General features: G+C 30.5%; 7 protein-coding genes across 7 annotated transcripts; 5 read left to right on the forward strand and 2 right to left on the reverse strand. All coding sequences in view use genetic code 12, as the record gives it.

Annotated features, from left to right (window-relative positions):
* Nucleotides 1-31: 31 nt before the first annotated feature.
* On the forward strand, nt 32-1053 carry CD36_27870 (the record flags this gene model as incomplete). Its single annotated transcript, XM_002421801.1, is given in 4 exon segments — nt 32-139; nt 154-303; nt 365-736; nt 757-1053. The coding sequence occupies 4 exon segments, from the start codon at nt 32-34 to the stop codon at nt 1051-1053; spliced, it is 927 nt and encodes a 308-aa protein (XP_002421846.1).
* A 1098-nt stretch (nt 1054-2151) lies between these two features.
* Nucleotides 2152-3834, forward strand: CD36_27900 (glucose phosphomutase, putative; the record flags this gene model as incomplete). Its single annotated transcript, XM_002421802.1, has 1 exon — nt 2152-3834. The coding sequence occupies one exon, from the start codon at nt 2152-2154 to the stop codon at nt 3832-3834; it is 1683 nt and encodes a 560-aa protein (XP_002421847.1).
* A 342-nt stretch (nt 3835-4176) lies between these two features.
* Nucleotides 4177-6165, reverse strand: CD36_27910 (GATA zinc finger protein, putative; the record flags this gene model as incomplete). Its single annotated transcript, XM_002421803.1, has 1 exon — nt 4177-6165. One exon carries the CDS (start codon nt 6163-6165, stop codon nt 4177-4179), a length of 1989 nt encoding a protein of 662 aa, XP_002421848.1.
* A 4209-nt stretch (nt 6166-10374) lies between these two features.
* Nucleotides 10375-10971, forward strand: RHO1 (protein Rho1 homologue, putative; the record flags this gene model as incomplete). The annotated part of the gene is made up of 1 exon (XM_002421804.1): nt 10375-10971. One exon carries the CDS (start codon nt 10375-10377, stop codon nt 10969-10971), a length of 597 nt encoding a protein of 198 aa, XP_002421849.1.
* A 645-nt stretch (nt 10972-11616) lies between these two features.
* On the forward strand, nt 11617-14121 carry CD36_27940 (clathrin Adaptor Protein complex large chain, putative; the record flags this gene model as incomplete). Its single annotated transcript, XM_002421805.1, has 1 exon — nt 11617-14121. One exon carries the CDS (start codon nt 11617-11619, stop codon nt 14119-14121), a length of 2505 nt encoding a protein of 834 aa, XP_002421850.1.
* A 472-nt stretch (nt 14122-14593) lies between these two features.
* Nucleotides 14594-15007, forward strand: CD36_27950 (conserved hypothetical protein; the record flags this gene model as incomplete). The annotated part of the gene is made up of 1 exon (XM_002421806.1): nt 14594-15007. The coding sequence occupies one exon, from the start codon at nt 14594-14596 to the stop codon at nt 15005-15007; it is 414 nt and encodes a 137-aa protein (XP_002421851.1).
* Nucleotides 15008-15082: 75 nt separating this feature from the next.
* On the reverse strand, nt 15083-16915 carry CD36_27960 (DNA-directed RNA polymerase III subunit, putative; the record flags this gene model as incomplete). The annotated part of the gene is made up of 1 exon (XM_002421807.1): nt 15083-16915. One exon carries the CDS (start codon nt 16913-16915, stop codon nt 15083-15085), a length of 1833 nt encoding a protein of 610 aa, XP_002421852.1.
* Nucleotides 16916-17219: the final 304 nt, after the last annotated feature.

The following is a 17219-nucleotide window of genomic DNA, read 5'->3' on the forward strand; positions in this document are numbered from 1 at the left end:
TCATATACTTATATCTTTACCTTGTCTGGAAATGAGTAAGCACGAAGTTGAGGAGATTGCTATGCAAGCGGCCATCAACGATATTAAAAGTGGAGCAATATCTGCACTTCGAAAAGCAGCTCGAAAATATGGTCTTTGTGTGGAAACATTAAGGAAACATTAAGGAAACGGTTACAAGGAGTTCTCCCCCAAAAAATGGCTCATTCGAAACAACAACTTTTTAGTCCATTACAAGAAGATATGATTGCTGAATGGATTCTTGAATCAGAGAAAGAAGGCACACCAAGAACTGGTAAAGACATGGTTGAGTTTGCTGAGTTGATACTTTGCAAAGACAAAGAATCACCAGTGAATGTCAGTAGAGGTTGGTTTAGAGGATTTAAAAAAAAGACATCTGGAAATTCATACAGTGGATAAAAAGTTGGTATCGAGTTTGACCATGAAATCAACTAGTCGTAATCAAGCCGAGAAATTTTTCAATAATTTCAACCAATTGATAAATGATAATAATATTCGTCATGAAAATGTATTTAGAGTTGATGTTACAAAATATATCATGGGGAAACGGAATAGTTTAAAACTGGTTATACCTGGTGATGATAATAAAATCTATGTTCAATCTTTTGAAGGCTATGATACTTGTACAGTGATTGAAGCCGTTGGTATGACAGGTAATGATGGTCCAATAGGTATTGTATTCAGTGGAACCGACTTGAAATCCAAATGGATCAATGGAGGTTCATGTTTTTCTTATCAGGATATTTTAAAGCAAGACACCAATTGAATATATCTCCAGAAAAGATTATTGATTGTTGGGCTACTACAGGGATGTATCCAAATAATATTCGAAAAGTTGTGAGTTTATCAAGAGATTTAGTTGCAAAACTCAATACTGAAACTGAGAAAAAAAAAAGAAGAGCTAATACCACCACTAGTAAAGGACATGAAACTCCTTGGGTTGAAGATATCCATGAACATACACAAGAAGTTATGGCCAAATTGGAAATTATGGAAAATTGCAAAAGGGTGTCGAGGAAAAAAGAAAGAAAGTAGATAGATTATTTGTGCAACTTGCAGAAGCAGAATTTACAAAGAATGCTATGAAATTGGAAATTTAACTGAATCAGAAGTAGCCAAGTATTTAAAAGACGATGATTTTTTGGACAAGTATATACTGGGTACTTTTTTATTGAAAAGAGAGGTGATTTACAAGACGAACATCCACTGGATGGTGTACTAACTGATGTCACCAATACTAACACTACACGTAAAAGGAAACATTCCAAAGTTGATGATAATTGAAGAAGTAGTTTTGTAGATTATGTAAATGTATCAAACTTTTTAGAAATCATATCACATCTGGTGATCACTGAACGAACGAACATTACGCGAGAATTGTCAGGCAATGTTTATCGCCAATTCTTCCCCCCAGTTCTCATCCTCCCCTCGTGAACTAAACAAAACTCTTTCCCTTATTTATTAACACAAAATTGTGGAGGAAAATGTTGGGGGTTAAGAGGTGGAGTGGAACAAGAACAACAATAACATCTGGAGATGGTGTAGTCTAAATTAAACTAAAAAAACAAAGCATTTAGAGCTCTGCGTGCGGGAAGAGGAAAGGGGGTGTGGAATAATTACTATGCAAGCGAAGCTTAATAAGAGGAAGAGGGGGGGTGGGGAGGAGAAGGGAGCGTGACGTGTCCTCGGACCTAATTTAATCTAACTCTACTACAAATTACATCATGTTATGTATATCTTCTGATACTCAATTTTAACCTCCCTATTACTATGAAATTATGTTTGTTCATATGTCTGTTTTGTTTGTTCTATAGAGGATGAGCGTTTGCTCCTAAACAATACATACTGATGAATAGGAGTACCCTGAAATTCTTTGTTAGTTTTTTTTTTGTGTAGTGGTGGTAGTAGTGGGGAGGAGGGGGGGGGAGGACGCCGGAGAAAAATGAAATATGAAAACACACTTCCAATTAATTTTTTACTCGACGAAAATCTAACAACTAAATAAATAAATAAATATAAGCGCAAATTTCCAAACCCCATCCACCTGGAATTTTTTTTTTTTATTTTATTTTCACTTCCTCCTCCTCCAATTGATTTTCTTGTCTCTTGTTAATCAAATAACCACTTATTATCATGTCGGAATTATCAATTAAAACAATTGAAACTAAACCATTTCAAGATCAAAAACCTGGGACTTCTGGATTAAGAAAAAAAGTCACAGTATTCCAACAACCTCACTATACCGAAAATTTCATTCAATCAATTTTGGATGCAATTCCTGAAGGTGCTCAAAATTCAACATTAGTTATTGGTGGTGATGGAAGATTTTATAATGATGTTGTTATTCAATTAATTATTAAAATTGCTGCAGCTAATGGAGTTAAAAAATTGATTCTTGGTCAAAATGGGATTTTATCAACTCCAGCAACATCTCATGTAATTAGAATTAGACAGGCCACTGGTGGGATTATTTTAACTGCTAGTCATAATCCTGGTGGTCCTGAAAATGATTTAGGAATTAAATATAATTTAGGTAATGGTGGACCAGCTCCTGAATCAGTTACTAATAAGATTTTTGAAATTTCGAAAAAATTGACTCAATATAAATTAATTGAATTACCAACAGTTGATTTATCTAAAATTGGTTCTATTGTTATTGGACCAATTGAAATTGAAATCATTGATTCAACGAAAGATTATGTTGATATGTTGAAATCAATTTTTGATTTCCCATTAATTAAATCATTCCTTGATAAAGCTACTAAAGAACAAGATTTCAAAGTATTATTTGATGCATTAAATGGTGTTACTGGTCCTTATGGCTATGAAATATTTATTAATGAATTAGGATTACCTGAATCATCAATTCAAAATTATAAACCTTTACCTGATTTTGGGGGATTACATCCAGATCCAAATTTAACTTATGCTCATACTTTAGTTGAAAGAGTTGATAAAGAAAACATTGCTTTTGGTGCTGCTTCAGATGGTGATGGTGATAGAAATATGATTTATGGTGCTGGGACTTTTGTTTCACCAGGTGATTCAGTTGCAATTATATCTGAATATGCTGATTCTATTCCATATTTCCAAAAACAAGGAGTTTATGGTTTAGCTAGATCAATGCCAACTTCTGGTGCTATTGATCTTGTTGCTGCTAATAAAAATTTACAATGTTATGAAGTTCCTACTGGTTGGAAATTTTTCTGTTCATTATTTGATGCTAAAAAATTGAGTATTTGTGGTGAAGAAAGTTTTGGTACTGGACTGAATCATATTAGAGAAAAAGATGGATTATGGGCTATTGTTGCTTGGTTAAATGTATTAGCTGGTTATAATAAACAAAATCCTAATTCAAAAACTTCAATTGAAATTGTTCAAAATTCATTTTGGGAAAAATATGGTCGAACTTTTTTCACTAGATATGATTATGAAAATGTTTCTAGTGAAGGTGCTGGTCAATTAATGGATTTATTACAATCAATTGTTAATGAAAAATCTGTTGGTGATGAATTAAGTCCAGGTTATATTATTAAACAAGCAGATAATTTCTCTTATACTGATTTAGATGGTAGTGTTTCACCAAATCAAGGATTATTTATTAAATTTACTAATGGGTTAAGATTTATTGTTAGATTATCAGGGACAGGATCTTCTGGTGCTACCGTTAGATTATATTTAGAAAAACATTGTGATGATAAATCTAAATATCATTTGAAAGTTGATGAATATTTGGCTAATGAAATTCAATTTGTTTTGGAATTATTGAAATTTAAACAATTTTTAAATAAAGAACAACCAGATGTACGTACATAAATTGGCTACTCCTACTAAACAATTTTGTTTTATTGTTTTTTGAGTGTTTGTGTATAGTTTTGTTTCGTTTTGTTTTGTTTTGTTTTATGTAATGGACAAATGTTCACTTGATCTTCTTACTTACTTGTGTTTCTATCTATCTTTCAATCAAATGAAAAACTCAAAACTTATACTATTATTAAATCTTCTATAAATTAATACAAATTTTTCGTTTTATCTTATTTGGTTGTCAATAACCACAAATATATATACATAAATATAATAATAATTCATTTCATTTCAGTTTAATCATCATATAAACAAATATTTCAAAAAAAAATCACCATTTTCTTGTCAAAACACTTATATTTTAACTTTTTTATTATCATTTCCATCTTTTAATTCATCAGTTCGTTCTCTTTTTAAAGGAGGTAATATAATTGATTCATTATTATTAACTTGCACCCCCAATTGTTGTTGATGAGTTGGAGTAGTTTCTGATATTATTTTACTTCTTGAATTAGGTGATGTAATTGTAGTTGATCCAGTAATACTCACATTTGGACTTATAGATTGTGATCCTTGATCATTGTTGTTGTTGTTATTATAATATTGGCCACTTGTCTGAGGTTGTGGTGGTGGTTGTTGTTGGGAGGAAACCCCATTATTGAGTAAATTTTGATAATTTATTTGTAAATTCATTACTTCATCTAATCTTTTCTTCATGGAACTTTCTCTTAATCTAGCTGCTTGTTCCATTGCTTCTAATTCCATAATTCTGGTTCGATATAAATCATTGACTAATTCTAATTCAGATATTCTTGTTTTCAATAAAGTAACTTCATGAGCTGATGTAGTGAAATTATTCCCATTATTGTTATTGTTATTATTATTGCTGTTGTTGTTGTTGTTGTTGTTGTTGTCTTGATTACCATTGATTGGTGATTGACCAGTTTGAGAATTTGTAGGCATAGATTGTTGTCCACTACCATCACCACTACCACTACTATTGTTGTTGTAGTTGGAAATATTATGTAATGGGGGTAAAGATGATTCATGTGACGCTATCTTGTGTAATGGAGGCAATGTTTGTAAAGGAGTAGTAGAACGAGTAAAAGGTTGAGATGAAGGTGATGAAATTTTTGATCCTAAACTAGGTAATTTTGGTGCTGGATTATTGGTGGTCATAATACTAGTAGATGAAGTAGAAGATAATGATGAAGAAGATGGTGCAACACTAGAAAATATTGATGATGAACCACTAATTGAAGAAATATCTTTTTTAGTTTTATTCATTAATGATACTCCATTGATGTTATTACCTTTTTTAAAAGTAGCACTAGGACCTAATTCATTCGACATATTTTCTAACGCACCAGCAGCAGCTTGAATTGGAGTTAGTTTACTATTATTGTTTGGTTCAGTTCTTATTGATGAAGAAGATGAAGTAGTAGACAATAACAAAGGAGAAGTGATTCTTTGTAAACCTGGAGCAAATTGAGTAGGAGTTGAAGAAGGATAATGTAATGGTACTTGATGAGTTTGTAATACATGATTAGGTAAATAATGATGATTATGGTGGTGGTGATGTTGTTGTTGGTGTTGTTGCAGCTGCAGCTGCAGCTGTTGTTGTTGTTGTTGTTGATTTGTGGTACTTTTAAAAGTGGGAGTGTTATTACTAGTAGCTGGTAATAATGGGGTTAAAGTATTATGTTCATGAGAAGTATTACCATTGCTATTGCCATTGGTAAGTGATTTCTTTTTCAGTTTTGGTGATTTTTTACCCGATTTACCTTCTTTAGATTTTAATTCAGGGGTATTGGCTCCAGAAGATTTACTTGATTGGGAATTACTTCCATTTTGTTTGACTCTATTTCTTGATTTAATTGTATCAGTCTTTAAACTAATTGGTCTTGCACGTCCATGTAATTTCAAAAATAATCCACAGGCATTACACAATACTTGACCTGTTTCATCTCTTCTCCATAAGGGAGTAGTTTGAGTTTGACAATTCCCACAAACTGGTCCAGACATGGACATTTTAGTAGAAGTTGCACTTGTATTGGCAGTTGTCTTAGGTGGTTTTGTAGGAGGTGTTGGTAATTGCTGTTGTTGTTGTTGTTGCTCTGGGGGTGGTTTTGAAGGTTGATCAGGGTGTTGTTCAAGTTTAGGTTTCACTGGTTGATCTTCTGATGGTTTAACCTGTACTTCATGTTTGGCAATATTATCAATTGGTGAAGTAGGAGTAGTAGTAGGAGTAGTCCCACTTGTGGTGTTAACTGCAGCAGTACTAACATTGACAGTAGTAGTTGGGATTTGAGGACGTTGTTGGATATCACTCATAGACATCATTGGAAGAAGTGGGTCGATAAGGGGAAAGTGGTAGGGTAAGTGATGATAAAAACTTATTGGAGGAGGGGGGGTGAGTTAATTATATCTAATAAATGATAATCAAATAATGATATAAATGAATAAAATGAAGGTAGAAAGAAGTTATTATCTTTTAGCAGGGGGGAGGAGGAAGGATAATATGAAAAAATGAAAAAATGAAAAAAAAAAAAAAAAATTTATATGGGGGAGGGAAAGAAATCAGAAATTTTCGTTATCTTTTTATTTTGTATTTATTGGGTGAGAAAGAAGAAGAAGAAGAAGAAGACTGATAATATATAAAGTTAGTATAGTATAGTAGTGTATAAAGTGATTGATTTTGAGAAAGAGTGAGAAAAAAAAATTTTTCACTTCACTTGAGAGGTTGTTGTTGTTTTCTGGGTTTTGTGTTACAACTGATGGTTAATGAAAAATTTTCTCTCATTCTTTCTTTCTTTGAATCGATTCGATTATATGTTGTTTGTGGGCGTGTACTCTAGTACAAAAATATACCTTAATCAATTAATCACAAATCAATAAACAACCCCAATTCTTCTTCTTCTTCTTCTTCTTCTTTAAAATTGAACAATAGGAAGAGAAGTGAAAAAACAAAAAACAAAAATGGGTTGATTGATTTATTGCTTTTACATTAAGTTATAAAACTAACGATATTAATTCTTAGCCTACTTAATAATCAATCAAATCAATCAAATCATTTACTGCATATTAGCATTCAGAAGGTAGTGTACAGTGTATCACTTTTCTTTTTCAAACAGTTTTACTCTGTTTATCAGTTGATTTTAGATTCTTCTATTACTCCTCCTTATTTTCTTCACGTATATGTATCTACATGTATCCTATGCATTCTCTCTATATAGATGATGATAGGACTTAATAATAAGAAAAAGAGGGTATTGTACACACAACAACCACCTAATAAGTCTAGATCTCCTTTACTAATCAAACCCCATATCTGTATGATTGATTGGCCCTTGCTCGTTTTTTTTTTTCTGGTGGTCTCTTTCTATCTAATCTTATCTTCTCTTTCCAATTTCTTCCGTTATCTTTATCTTTGTTTGCTACTTGCTTGCTACTGTTGATATCTATCTACTTATCTATTCTTTGTTTCTCCACATTTTTATTTTTCAGTTTGTTATCAATTGTATATGACAGATTGATAGAAACAAGGAGGGAGGGGTGTTGATAAGAAGAAGGGGAGGAGGTAATCGTGTCTTTAGTTGTCATTGCTAAAAGTGGAGTTTAAAACTAATTATTCGGCGGCGAATTTTACTAATCCGCAATGTTTAAGAACAATTGCCATTCCTTTATTTATAGTAGTAGACTTTTTTTTTTTTTTTTGCCGGTTGTTTCAAATAAATTGGCCAAGTATTATTTTTTGTTGGGTTTACGGCAAATGATAAATAAAATGCTAAAGAAAAAAAAAAAAAGACAATAAAGAAAAGAAATTTCTTTTTTTTTCCACACTCTTTGCCTTATCAAAATGCCATTCGTGTATCGCTCGTTGCGATGAGTAGGAGCCTAGAGGGTTGGTTGGTTGATTGGACAATCAACATTTCAATTTTGAGTTTGTTTCCTTCTTTTCATTATTGATGGCTTATTATTATCATATTCTAATAATCATTGTCTTAACTTGCCCTATCTTTTTTTTATTATTTGTTGCTCTTGTTGTAAATCAAAGATAATTCTCAAGTGCAACCAAATATCCATTTTTCGTTTGATTATTTTGCACCATCAGCACTACCAAATGTATAATGAGATTTTTGCAACGCTACAAATTAAATTCACAGTTCCAAGAGAAGGTTCTGACCCTGTACCTAATTTCTATTCTCTCATCCGGATATGATTATTAAGTACCACTATCATGTTTAATATGTTAGATGGGTCTTTACTGACATAATTAAAACGATATTATTTGATATAAATCATAATAATAATAATAGTTAACCGTAAACTCACTGGTCAGGAACTTACCAATTACGATTACTTATGGGCATTTGTACCCCCTGAATTCCAGAAGCATACAGCCAATAGATAGATTATAGTTAAAAAAATAATAATAGAAGATTGACGAAAGATATATGGTTTTATTTCAAAAAGTTCTTCCTTGTTTATTTGGGAGGCAATATTCGACATGAATTTGGTTCCAATAGATAAATATTATTTCTTGTTCTGGAAAAAAGAAAGGGGCCTAGATTTGCTTTTTGATTTTGATGTTAATGCCCGCCGAGATTCCTGAGTCCAAAAAAAAAAAAAAAACTAGATGTTGCAATTGTTGCGGTTGTTGATAATTAATATGATTTATCAAGATGGGTCGCAACATCCAAAGTTAAAATCTTGTTTGTATAATAAATCGGATCTTCATATTAGATATGGTAGGGAAACTGGAAAAATGTGTAGTAGTAATTGAAGTTGATAATTCATAATATGTCAACCTTCAAATTCTCTGGGGAAAAAAATGCTGAAAAAAAAAGATTTGTATAAAAATTTTACTTGAAATTCAGATAAAATTTAGCAACCTTTTCAAAAAGAGGTAAAGTTTTTTCTCAGTCTTGCTACACCAAATCGATTTACAACATCAATCAAACACAAAGTATGAAATCTAATAGGACTACACCTTCTACAAAATCCACACCAACACATAAAGTGTGTATAACTAAGTGTTTTACAAGGCTAAAACCAGGCCTAACTCTTAGTGACGACGACGAAGAAAAGATCTTGAAATTTGAAACGACCAATCGAGCTTACTCTGCACATTGGGTTTTGTGTCAGGAACAAAACTGTGTAACAATGCCTAAAAAATTGTTGTTTTAAAATATGAAACACACTTGAAATTCGAAACTCCTCTATGAAAAATTGTTGTTCACAAATGTGAACTAAAAAAGAACAATTTATTCATGACTAATTATTATCGTGTGAGTATGAAATAAAATTGATTCGTGTTTCTTATAATGTAGTGTGGTGGTTTTGTCGTTGTTGTTGTTGTTGTTGTTAGTATATTGCTGTTTATCCTAAGCCCTAGTATATTTAGACAGAATAATTTTTAAGGGGGGGCGAAGTTTATTGACGTGTGACACCAAAAAAAAAAAAAAAAAATTGGTTGTAAGATTTTTTTTTGTTAATTTAGACGAGATGTTGATTAATCTGGGGGTTTTCTTCTATAAACCACTTTTCTCTACACATTTATACTGGTTGCCACCCACCACAATACGAAAGAAATGAAAAAAAAGATGAATCTTAGTAACTTCAACACATAATTGAATGTCTTCCCAGTATATATGAAGTGTGTTGTTGATTCTTTAAAATTGAAAAACTAAATCGTGTTTGGTCGTGTTAAATTGGCTAAATCAATGGTCGAGATTTCGTGTGAGGTGAATTACTTTTTAACCACACCAAATAACAACCACAACATCGAGTACCAAAACGGCTTACCCTGAAGAAAGAGATTAATAGTAAAAGCAATTGACAAAAAAAATCCCCTGGATGTAATATCTGATCTACTATTATTGTTATTATCTATTGTTAATTGATACAGTATATCTAACAACTCTTTTTGTTATATCTAGTTTCAGTATTTGTTAATCGAGAAAAGGTCTAAAACAAAAAAAAAAAGGAAAGAATGTTTTGTTTTGATTTTGTTCCCCTTTTAAATACTGCTCTTGGTTTTATTTGTTTTTTTGGCCGTTTCAGTGGATTCAATTTAACTTAATACTCATATATGCTCAATTGGTACCATATTAGAGAAAGCCAATTAATATTAGATTCTCTAATTAATCAATTGTCTTGTATCTAACATATAGTAGTAGTAACATTTGACCAAACTAAACAACACATTACAATTTCTTTTTTTATTATTTATTTATTATTTTTAGTCGCCTGAATTCTCATTCTCTCTCTCTTTTTTTTTAATTTTCTCTCTCCCAGTCTAGCCAGAGGGAACTTCTCTCACTCTTTTTTCAAGTTTTTTCTTCCAACATACTCTTTTTTCTTTTATTAGAAAAAAAAATTTATTATAATTTTAATTTTCTCTCTTACTCTCACTCTTCTTTTTTTTTTTTAATTGATTCATATATATCTTAATCCCTTTACATCTTTATCATACTACTTCCCTACCTCCCCCCCCTCCACCCCCCTTTCCTTAATCCATCTATCTAATATAACATCTCCACTTACATAATGGTTAACGGTCCAGCTGAACTTCGTAGAAAATTAGTCATTGTCGGTGATGGTGCTTGTGGTAAGACTTGTTTATTAATTGTATTTTCCAAAGGTACTTTCCCAGAAGTTTATGTCCCTACTGTTTTTGAAAATTACGTTGCTGATGTCGAAGTCGATGGTAGAAAAGTTGAATTGGCATTATGGGATACTGCTGGTCAAGAAGATTATGATAGATTAAGACCATTATCTTATCCCGATTCTAATGTTATTTTGATTTGTTTTTCAGTTGATTCACCCGATTCTTTAGATAACGTTTTAGAAAAATGGATTTCTGAAGTTTTACATTTCTGTCAAGGAGTTCCAATTATTTTAGTTGGTTGTAAATCTGATTTAAGAGATGATCCTCATACTATTGAAGCTTTAAGACAACAACAACAACAACCAGTCTCAACTGCTGAAGGTCAACAAGTTGCTCAAAGAATTGGTGCTGCTGATTATTTGGAATGTTCTGCTAAAACTGGTAGAGGTGTTAGAGAAGTTTTTGAAGCTGCCACTAGAGCTTCTTTAAGAGTTAAAGAAAAGAAGGAAAAGAAGAAAAAGTGTGTTGTTTTGTAAGAAGAAAAGCAAAAAGTAAAAAGCAAAAAGCAAATACAAAAAGGCAAACAAAAAGAAAGGTGTTTCTTTCTTTTTCATTCATTTCATTATGTTTTTATCCTATACTTGTTTAGTTTCATCACTAGATTTTAAAGAAATTTTGTTATTTAATTAATATTAATATTATTACTATTTTATATATATAAAGAAGCAACAACTAATATGGTTTAGGAGAGGGGTTCTTCTTCTCCTGATACTTTTATTTTGATCGTGTTGAATATATTCATTTTTATCTTTTCTTTCTAGAGATTTGGATGTAGTAAGAGTTTATTCCCCAAACTAGTTTATACATATTATATTATTGTGTCGCCACAGATCACCACCACCACGGCTCTCTTTCTCCAAGTTAATTTCCATATAATTAGTACATATATGTTTGTGTGCCTGTACCAATGTATGCGGAGGAGGAAGAGGAGGAGGCATTCGACGAAATCTCTTTATTATTGAAAAAATTTGTAAAAAAGGACACACACGAAAAAAATTAACAACAACAACAACAACAACAACGAAATATCAAATCTTTAAAACTGAAACGAACTCAAATCAAGTTAAATCAAAAATTTCAGGAATCATACATACATATACCCATAATCACACACCCAAACAATGGCATCACTTAGATCATTTATTAAAAGTGTTAGGAAAGCCAAAACGATAGCTGATGAAAGATCAGTAGTCCAAAAAGAATCAGCAGCCATCAGAACATCATTTAGAGACCCTGGTCTTGATCAAACCACTAGACGTATCAACATTTCCAAACTTTTATACTTGTATATAATGGGAGAAAAAACACATTTTGGACAGGTTGAATGTCTTAAATTATTAGCATCACCAAGATTTGCTGATAAAAGATTAGGATATTTGGCATGTATGTTGATATTGGATGAAAATCAAGAAGTTTTAACTTTATTGACCAATTCATTAGATAATGACATGCAACATCCTAATTCTTTTATAGTTGGATTAGCTCTTTGTTGTCTTGGTAATATTGCCTCGCCAGAGTTGGCTAGAGATTTATATACTAATGTTGAAACTATTATTGATTCGAAAAATGTTTATTTAAAGAAAAAGGCCTGTATAGTTGCTGCTAAATTAATTGAAAAGGAACCTGAATTGGCAGAATTTTTCATTACGAAAATCAATTCATTAATTAATGAAAAGCAACCAAGTTTATTATTAGGGACCATTAGATTAATTCAAGCATTATATTTTGCTTCGGAAGAATCTCGACCAATTTTAATTAAAACCATTCCTAAATTAGTTGCTGATTTAAAACGAACTACTACTAGTGGTTATCAACCCGATTATGATGTTACAGGAACTACTGATCCATTTTTACAAGTTCTGTTATTGGAAACATTAAGAATATTAGCCCGTGATGAACAATGTCCACCACAATATTTGGAACAAATAAATGATATATTAACTCAAGTGGCATCTAATTTAGATAGTGGGAAAAATGCTGCTCATGCCATTTTATATGAATGTGTGAAAACTATATTTGCTATTCAATCAGATCAATCATTGAAAATTTTGGGGGTCAATATTTTAGGGAAATTTTTATCGACTAAAGATAATAATACCCGATATGTGGCATTAGATACATTGTTGACAGTAGTAACAATTGAACCAATGGCAGTACAAAGACATAGATCTACCATTGTCAATTGTTTATCTGATGGTGATATTTCTATTCGAAGAAGAGCATTGGAATTATCATTTGGTATTCTTAATGAACAAAATATTCGTGTATTAGCAAGAGAAATTTTAACATTTTTAGAAAGATGTAATGATCAAGAATTGAAATCTTATGTTACATCTCAATTGACTATTGCTGCTAATAAATATTCTCCTAATGATAAATGGCATTTTGATACATTAATTAGAATGTTAAAAGTTGGTGGTAATGCGTTAACTCCAGATATAATTTCCAATATTCTTGCCCTTATTTTACAATGTAATGATTCTGAATTGAAAAAACATATTGCTTCCAAATTAGTTGCTTCATGTTTAGAAACGACTAATCAATATGGATTAGCATTAATTACTAGTTGGACAATGGGGGAATATGGTGATTTAATATTGGGTAATACTGTTGAAGTTAATGGTAAAACCATTACTATTACTGAACAAAAATTGAGTCAACTTATTGATGATTTAATTAATAATACCAATTTTTCTGAATCAGAAACAATTCAATTGACTTCATATATTTTAACATCAATTATTAAATTATCAATTAAATTTAAAGATAATCAAGTCATTGAACATTTACGATTAATATTAAATGGCAAAACTCATGATCCTAATTTGGAAATTCAAACTAGAGCAGTTGAATATCAACAAATTTTCGGTCAAGATAGTACTTTGAAAAGAGGATTATTAGCTCGTATGCCCCCACCACCAGTGAAACAACGTCAAGCATTAACTTTACATAAATCTACTGCCAATGCTAGTACTACTACTACTAATAAATCATTGAAAAAATCAACTAATGAGACTACTGGTGGTGGTAGTGATAATTTATTACTTGATTTAATGGATGATATTGTTTCAACACCAACTAATCAACAACAACAAGGAGATGTTATTTCAGATATTTTTGGTGGCGGTAGTAGTAGCACCAATAGTGGCAGTAACACAAACAAATCAACAATTAATAATGCGGCAATTTTGGATCTCTTTAATAGCACTACCACCACAACAACTAGTTCGATAAATCCCGCGGGTGGATCGATACAAGAAATTCCTGCATTTGAAAATAATGATGTGAGAATTTCATTTATACCAAAATCATTCCCTCAAACTGGTGAAGCTATTATAGAAGCAATAATTAGATCGAAAATCAATGATAATATTGATCAATTTCAATTATTAATTGCGGTACCAAAATCACAAAAATTAACTATTTCTTCAACTTCAGGAGGTGATTCATTAATTGGTGGTAGTGCTACCACCACTAATGAATCAATTAGACAAACTTTGAAAATTGTTGGTAAACAAGGGGCAAAAATTAAATTAAGAGTTAAAGTGAAATATCATATTAACAATAACGAAAATAATTCTGTTGAAGATCAATTTGATTTTGCTGGATTTGAGAATAATTTATAAATATTGAAATCTATGTATGTCAATAAAAAGAATATAATATATATATTTACCATTGAGGATATTTAACCGGAATTATAATTTGCATACTGGCCTTGGCTTGGTTGTGGTCGAAAAAAACATTAGGTTCGATTGCTATTTATTAATTGCACCAAAAAAAACTAAAAAGTTAAATATTGCTAAAACAACAACTAGCTTGTCTAATTTAACTCAATTTGCAGAGATTATTCTTTTCCATTCCATCAAATACCATTTTCCCATTTTAGAGTTTACAAGTTATAACCACAACCAATAATAAACAAGAAAACCCCTATTTGGTTTAAATTTCTCCTCATTTTAGATCCAACACTTATATAGAACTTTGTAATATAAAAGTTAAACTAAATCCCTTCCTCTCTTCAATTTCTTTCTATATACTTCTGAAACCACCAGAAGTTAGACAATAAAAATCTTCCCCCTCCCCCCCATTATTATCATGTTTAGATTAAAACCTATTCAATCAACAATTTTGAAAAAACCAACTTCTCATTATACTTCATTTCCCAGCAAAAGATTAATATCTCATAGTGTTGGTAATGGAACAAAAGGTCAACCAACATGGCCACTGTTTCAATCATTGACTAATTCATTTTCTCGAGAAAGTATAAAACTTTTCGGTTGGTCAATGGCTTTACTGGTAGCATTATTAATTTGGCCAATTGGAATTGTTGATTTATCAAATAAAATTGATCATGTACCTAAAGATAAAGGAGCTCAAGTACAATTACATCGAATTGAAGGAACTATTGATAAATATGATGCCACTGTTGAAATTCCTCAAACTTTTGTAAGTCTTGATAAACTGGATGAAGAAGAAGCTGAAGATGTTACTGTTGATGATGAAGAATAGAAACTAGGTAGAGAATGTTGTTTAGATATGTTTAGGGTTAGAAAATATTATACTGTTTGATTTATGTTTATCCAATTAATCAACTAAATTATAAAGACTATATAAACTTTTAATTCTTTGAAATTTAACCAAATTTTTAATTTCTCGAAGTTGTAAATCATTTAATAATTTTAACTCACGATCAAGTAAATATTGATCTTCTTGACCTTCAACTAATTTATATTTTTCTAATAATATTTTATGTTCCAGTTTAAAATCTTGAATTCGATTTAAAATTTCTGCCATATCATAAATTAAACAATTGATTAAATAATTAAAACTATTATTATTATTTTTATATCGAAATAAATAAAAAGTTTTCGATGCAGCTCTATCAGCACTACGAGGAACTTCTTGAATTTCAATTATATTAGCTTTAATTAAATGATAAAGTTCACTTCTAACAGTTTTTTCTTTTAATAATGCTCCATTAGATATAGTTTTTTCATCACATAATTTCATAGATTTAACACATCGTAAAATTCTAAAAGCATAATCCCCCAATGTAGCTTTAACTAATGATTCAAAATTATTTTGTTTTAAAATATTGGTTAAATGAGAAAATGGAATTGTATAATTACCAGGAGAAATTTCATTAACAAATGGTGTATTGGTACCATTAAGTAATAATTTCAAATGTTGTTCTATAATGTTCAAATCAACCAAACTACCATTTGATGATGATGATGATGAGGAAGTGGAAGTGGAAACAGAAGAAGCAATACCATCTTCAAGTTTGATCTTTTTCGATGTTGGTGATGATGAGGTGTTGTTGTTGTTGTTGCTGTTGTCACCATTTTCTAATGGTCGTTTAGGTTTAGCAAAAGTTGGAGTAATGATTGAACTTTTAAAATCTATTTCTTTTGGTAAAAGTCTTTGAATATCTCTTGCTGAAAATGTAATTTTTTTTTCATTAACCAATTTATTTTCCATAGAAAGAATATATTCTTTAACATCTTTGGGATCATTAATTAATCCAGGAATATTTAATAATGGATATTCTAATGATGGACTTTTAATTTCAATATATTTTAAAGCCGCATTATAAATAATAGCTGTCAATACTCCAATTTTCGATCTAACCATATTTACAAATGCATTAGTTCGTAAATGTTTTTGAAATCGTGATAAATTAAATGTAACAACCAATTCTGGTTTCAATTTCTTTATCCCATTAATTTCAGTATATACATCACCACCACTACCACCCGATTCTAATAATGTATTTAATTTTATTTTAGCTTTAGCTTGAGCTTCAGCAACTCGTTTAATTTCAGAAGTAACTGATGATCTTGGAGTTTCTTTTAAACATTCTTGAAAAATTTTATTCCAAATATCATCTAATGAATGGAAATGGAAATCTTGTAATTTAATTAACCAATTATCATTAAATAATTTCAAAAACTTATTTTCTTGATTAATTTTCATTGAATTAGATTTAGATTTATCATCTTGCTGATTAAATTGATTTAAATAATCTTCAATTTTAACATGTCCATGAATCAATATATTTTGAATAATTTCTGCTTCTTCATCTCCATATTGTCTTTTAATATGATTAATAATATCTCCACTATATACAAATAATAATAACCCAGTTTCTTTTAATGAATAATAAAATTTCCCATTTTTGTCTTCTTGCCAATAATATATACAATTTAATTGAATTAATGATACTAAAGCAGATTTAATATTCTTGAAAGGGATTTTCGTACGATTACTAATTTCTTTAGCAGTTAATCTCCCATTAGAAATTAAAATTGATATTATACATGATGCAATCTCTCCAAGATGAGTTGTTGCCAAAGTGGTATATAAATATGATTTGGGAGATTGTGTTCTCGCTGTTTCCATTTGTATTTCATCCATGGTTGGTTTGAATGTCAACTGCTTATAGATTTAAATCTTTCCCATCAAAGCAAAGGAAAAGCATCGTTTTGAAAAAAAAAAAAAAAAAAAAAAATTTGTTTTTCCTTTCCGGTTGATTTTTTTATAAATAAGAAGAGATGATCACGTGATACGCCAGCTCACCATTTATACCCATGATATACAACCAGTGAGGATGTATCTAGAAACTAATTAGTTGGCTTTCGACAAAATTGCTTTTAATATCTTGCTTATTCCTAAGATATGTGTTCTAATACATGGATAAATATTGCATTCCTCTAATAAA

This window comes from Candida dubliniensis, chromosome R (genome assembly GCF_000026945.1).
Source record: "Candida dubliniensis CD36 chromosome R, complete sequence".
Taxonomy (NCBI): domain Eukaryota; kingdom Fungi; phylum Ascomycota; class Pichiomycetes; order Serinales; family Debaryomycetaceae; genus Candida; species Candida dubliniensis.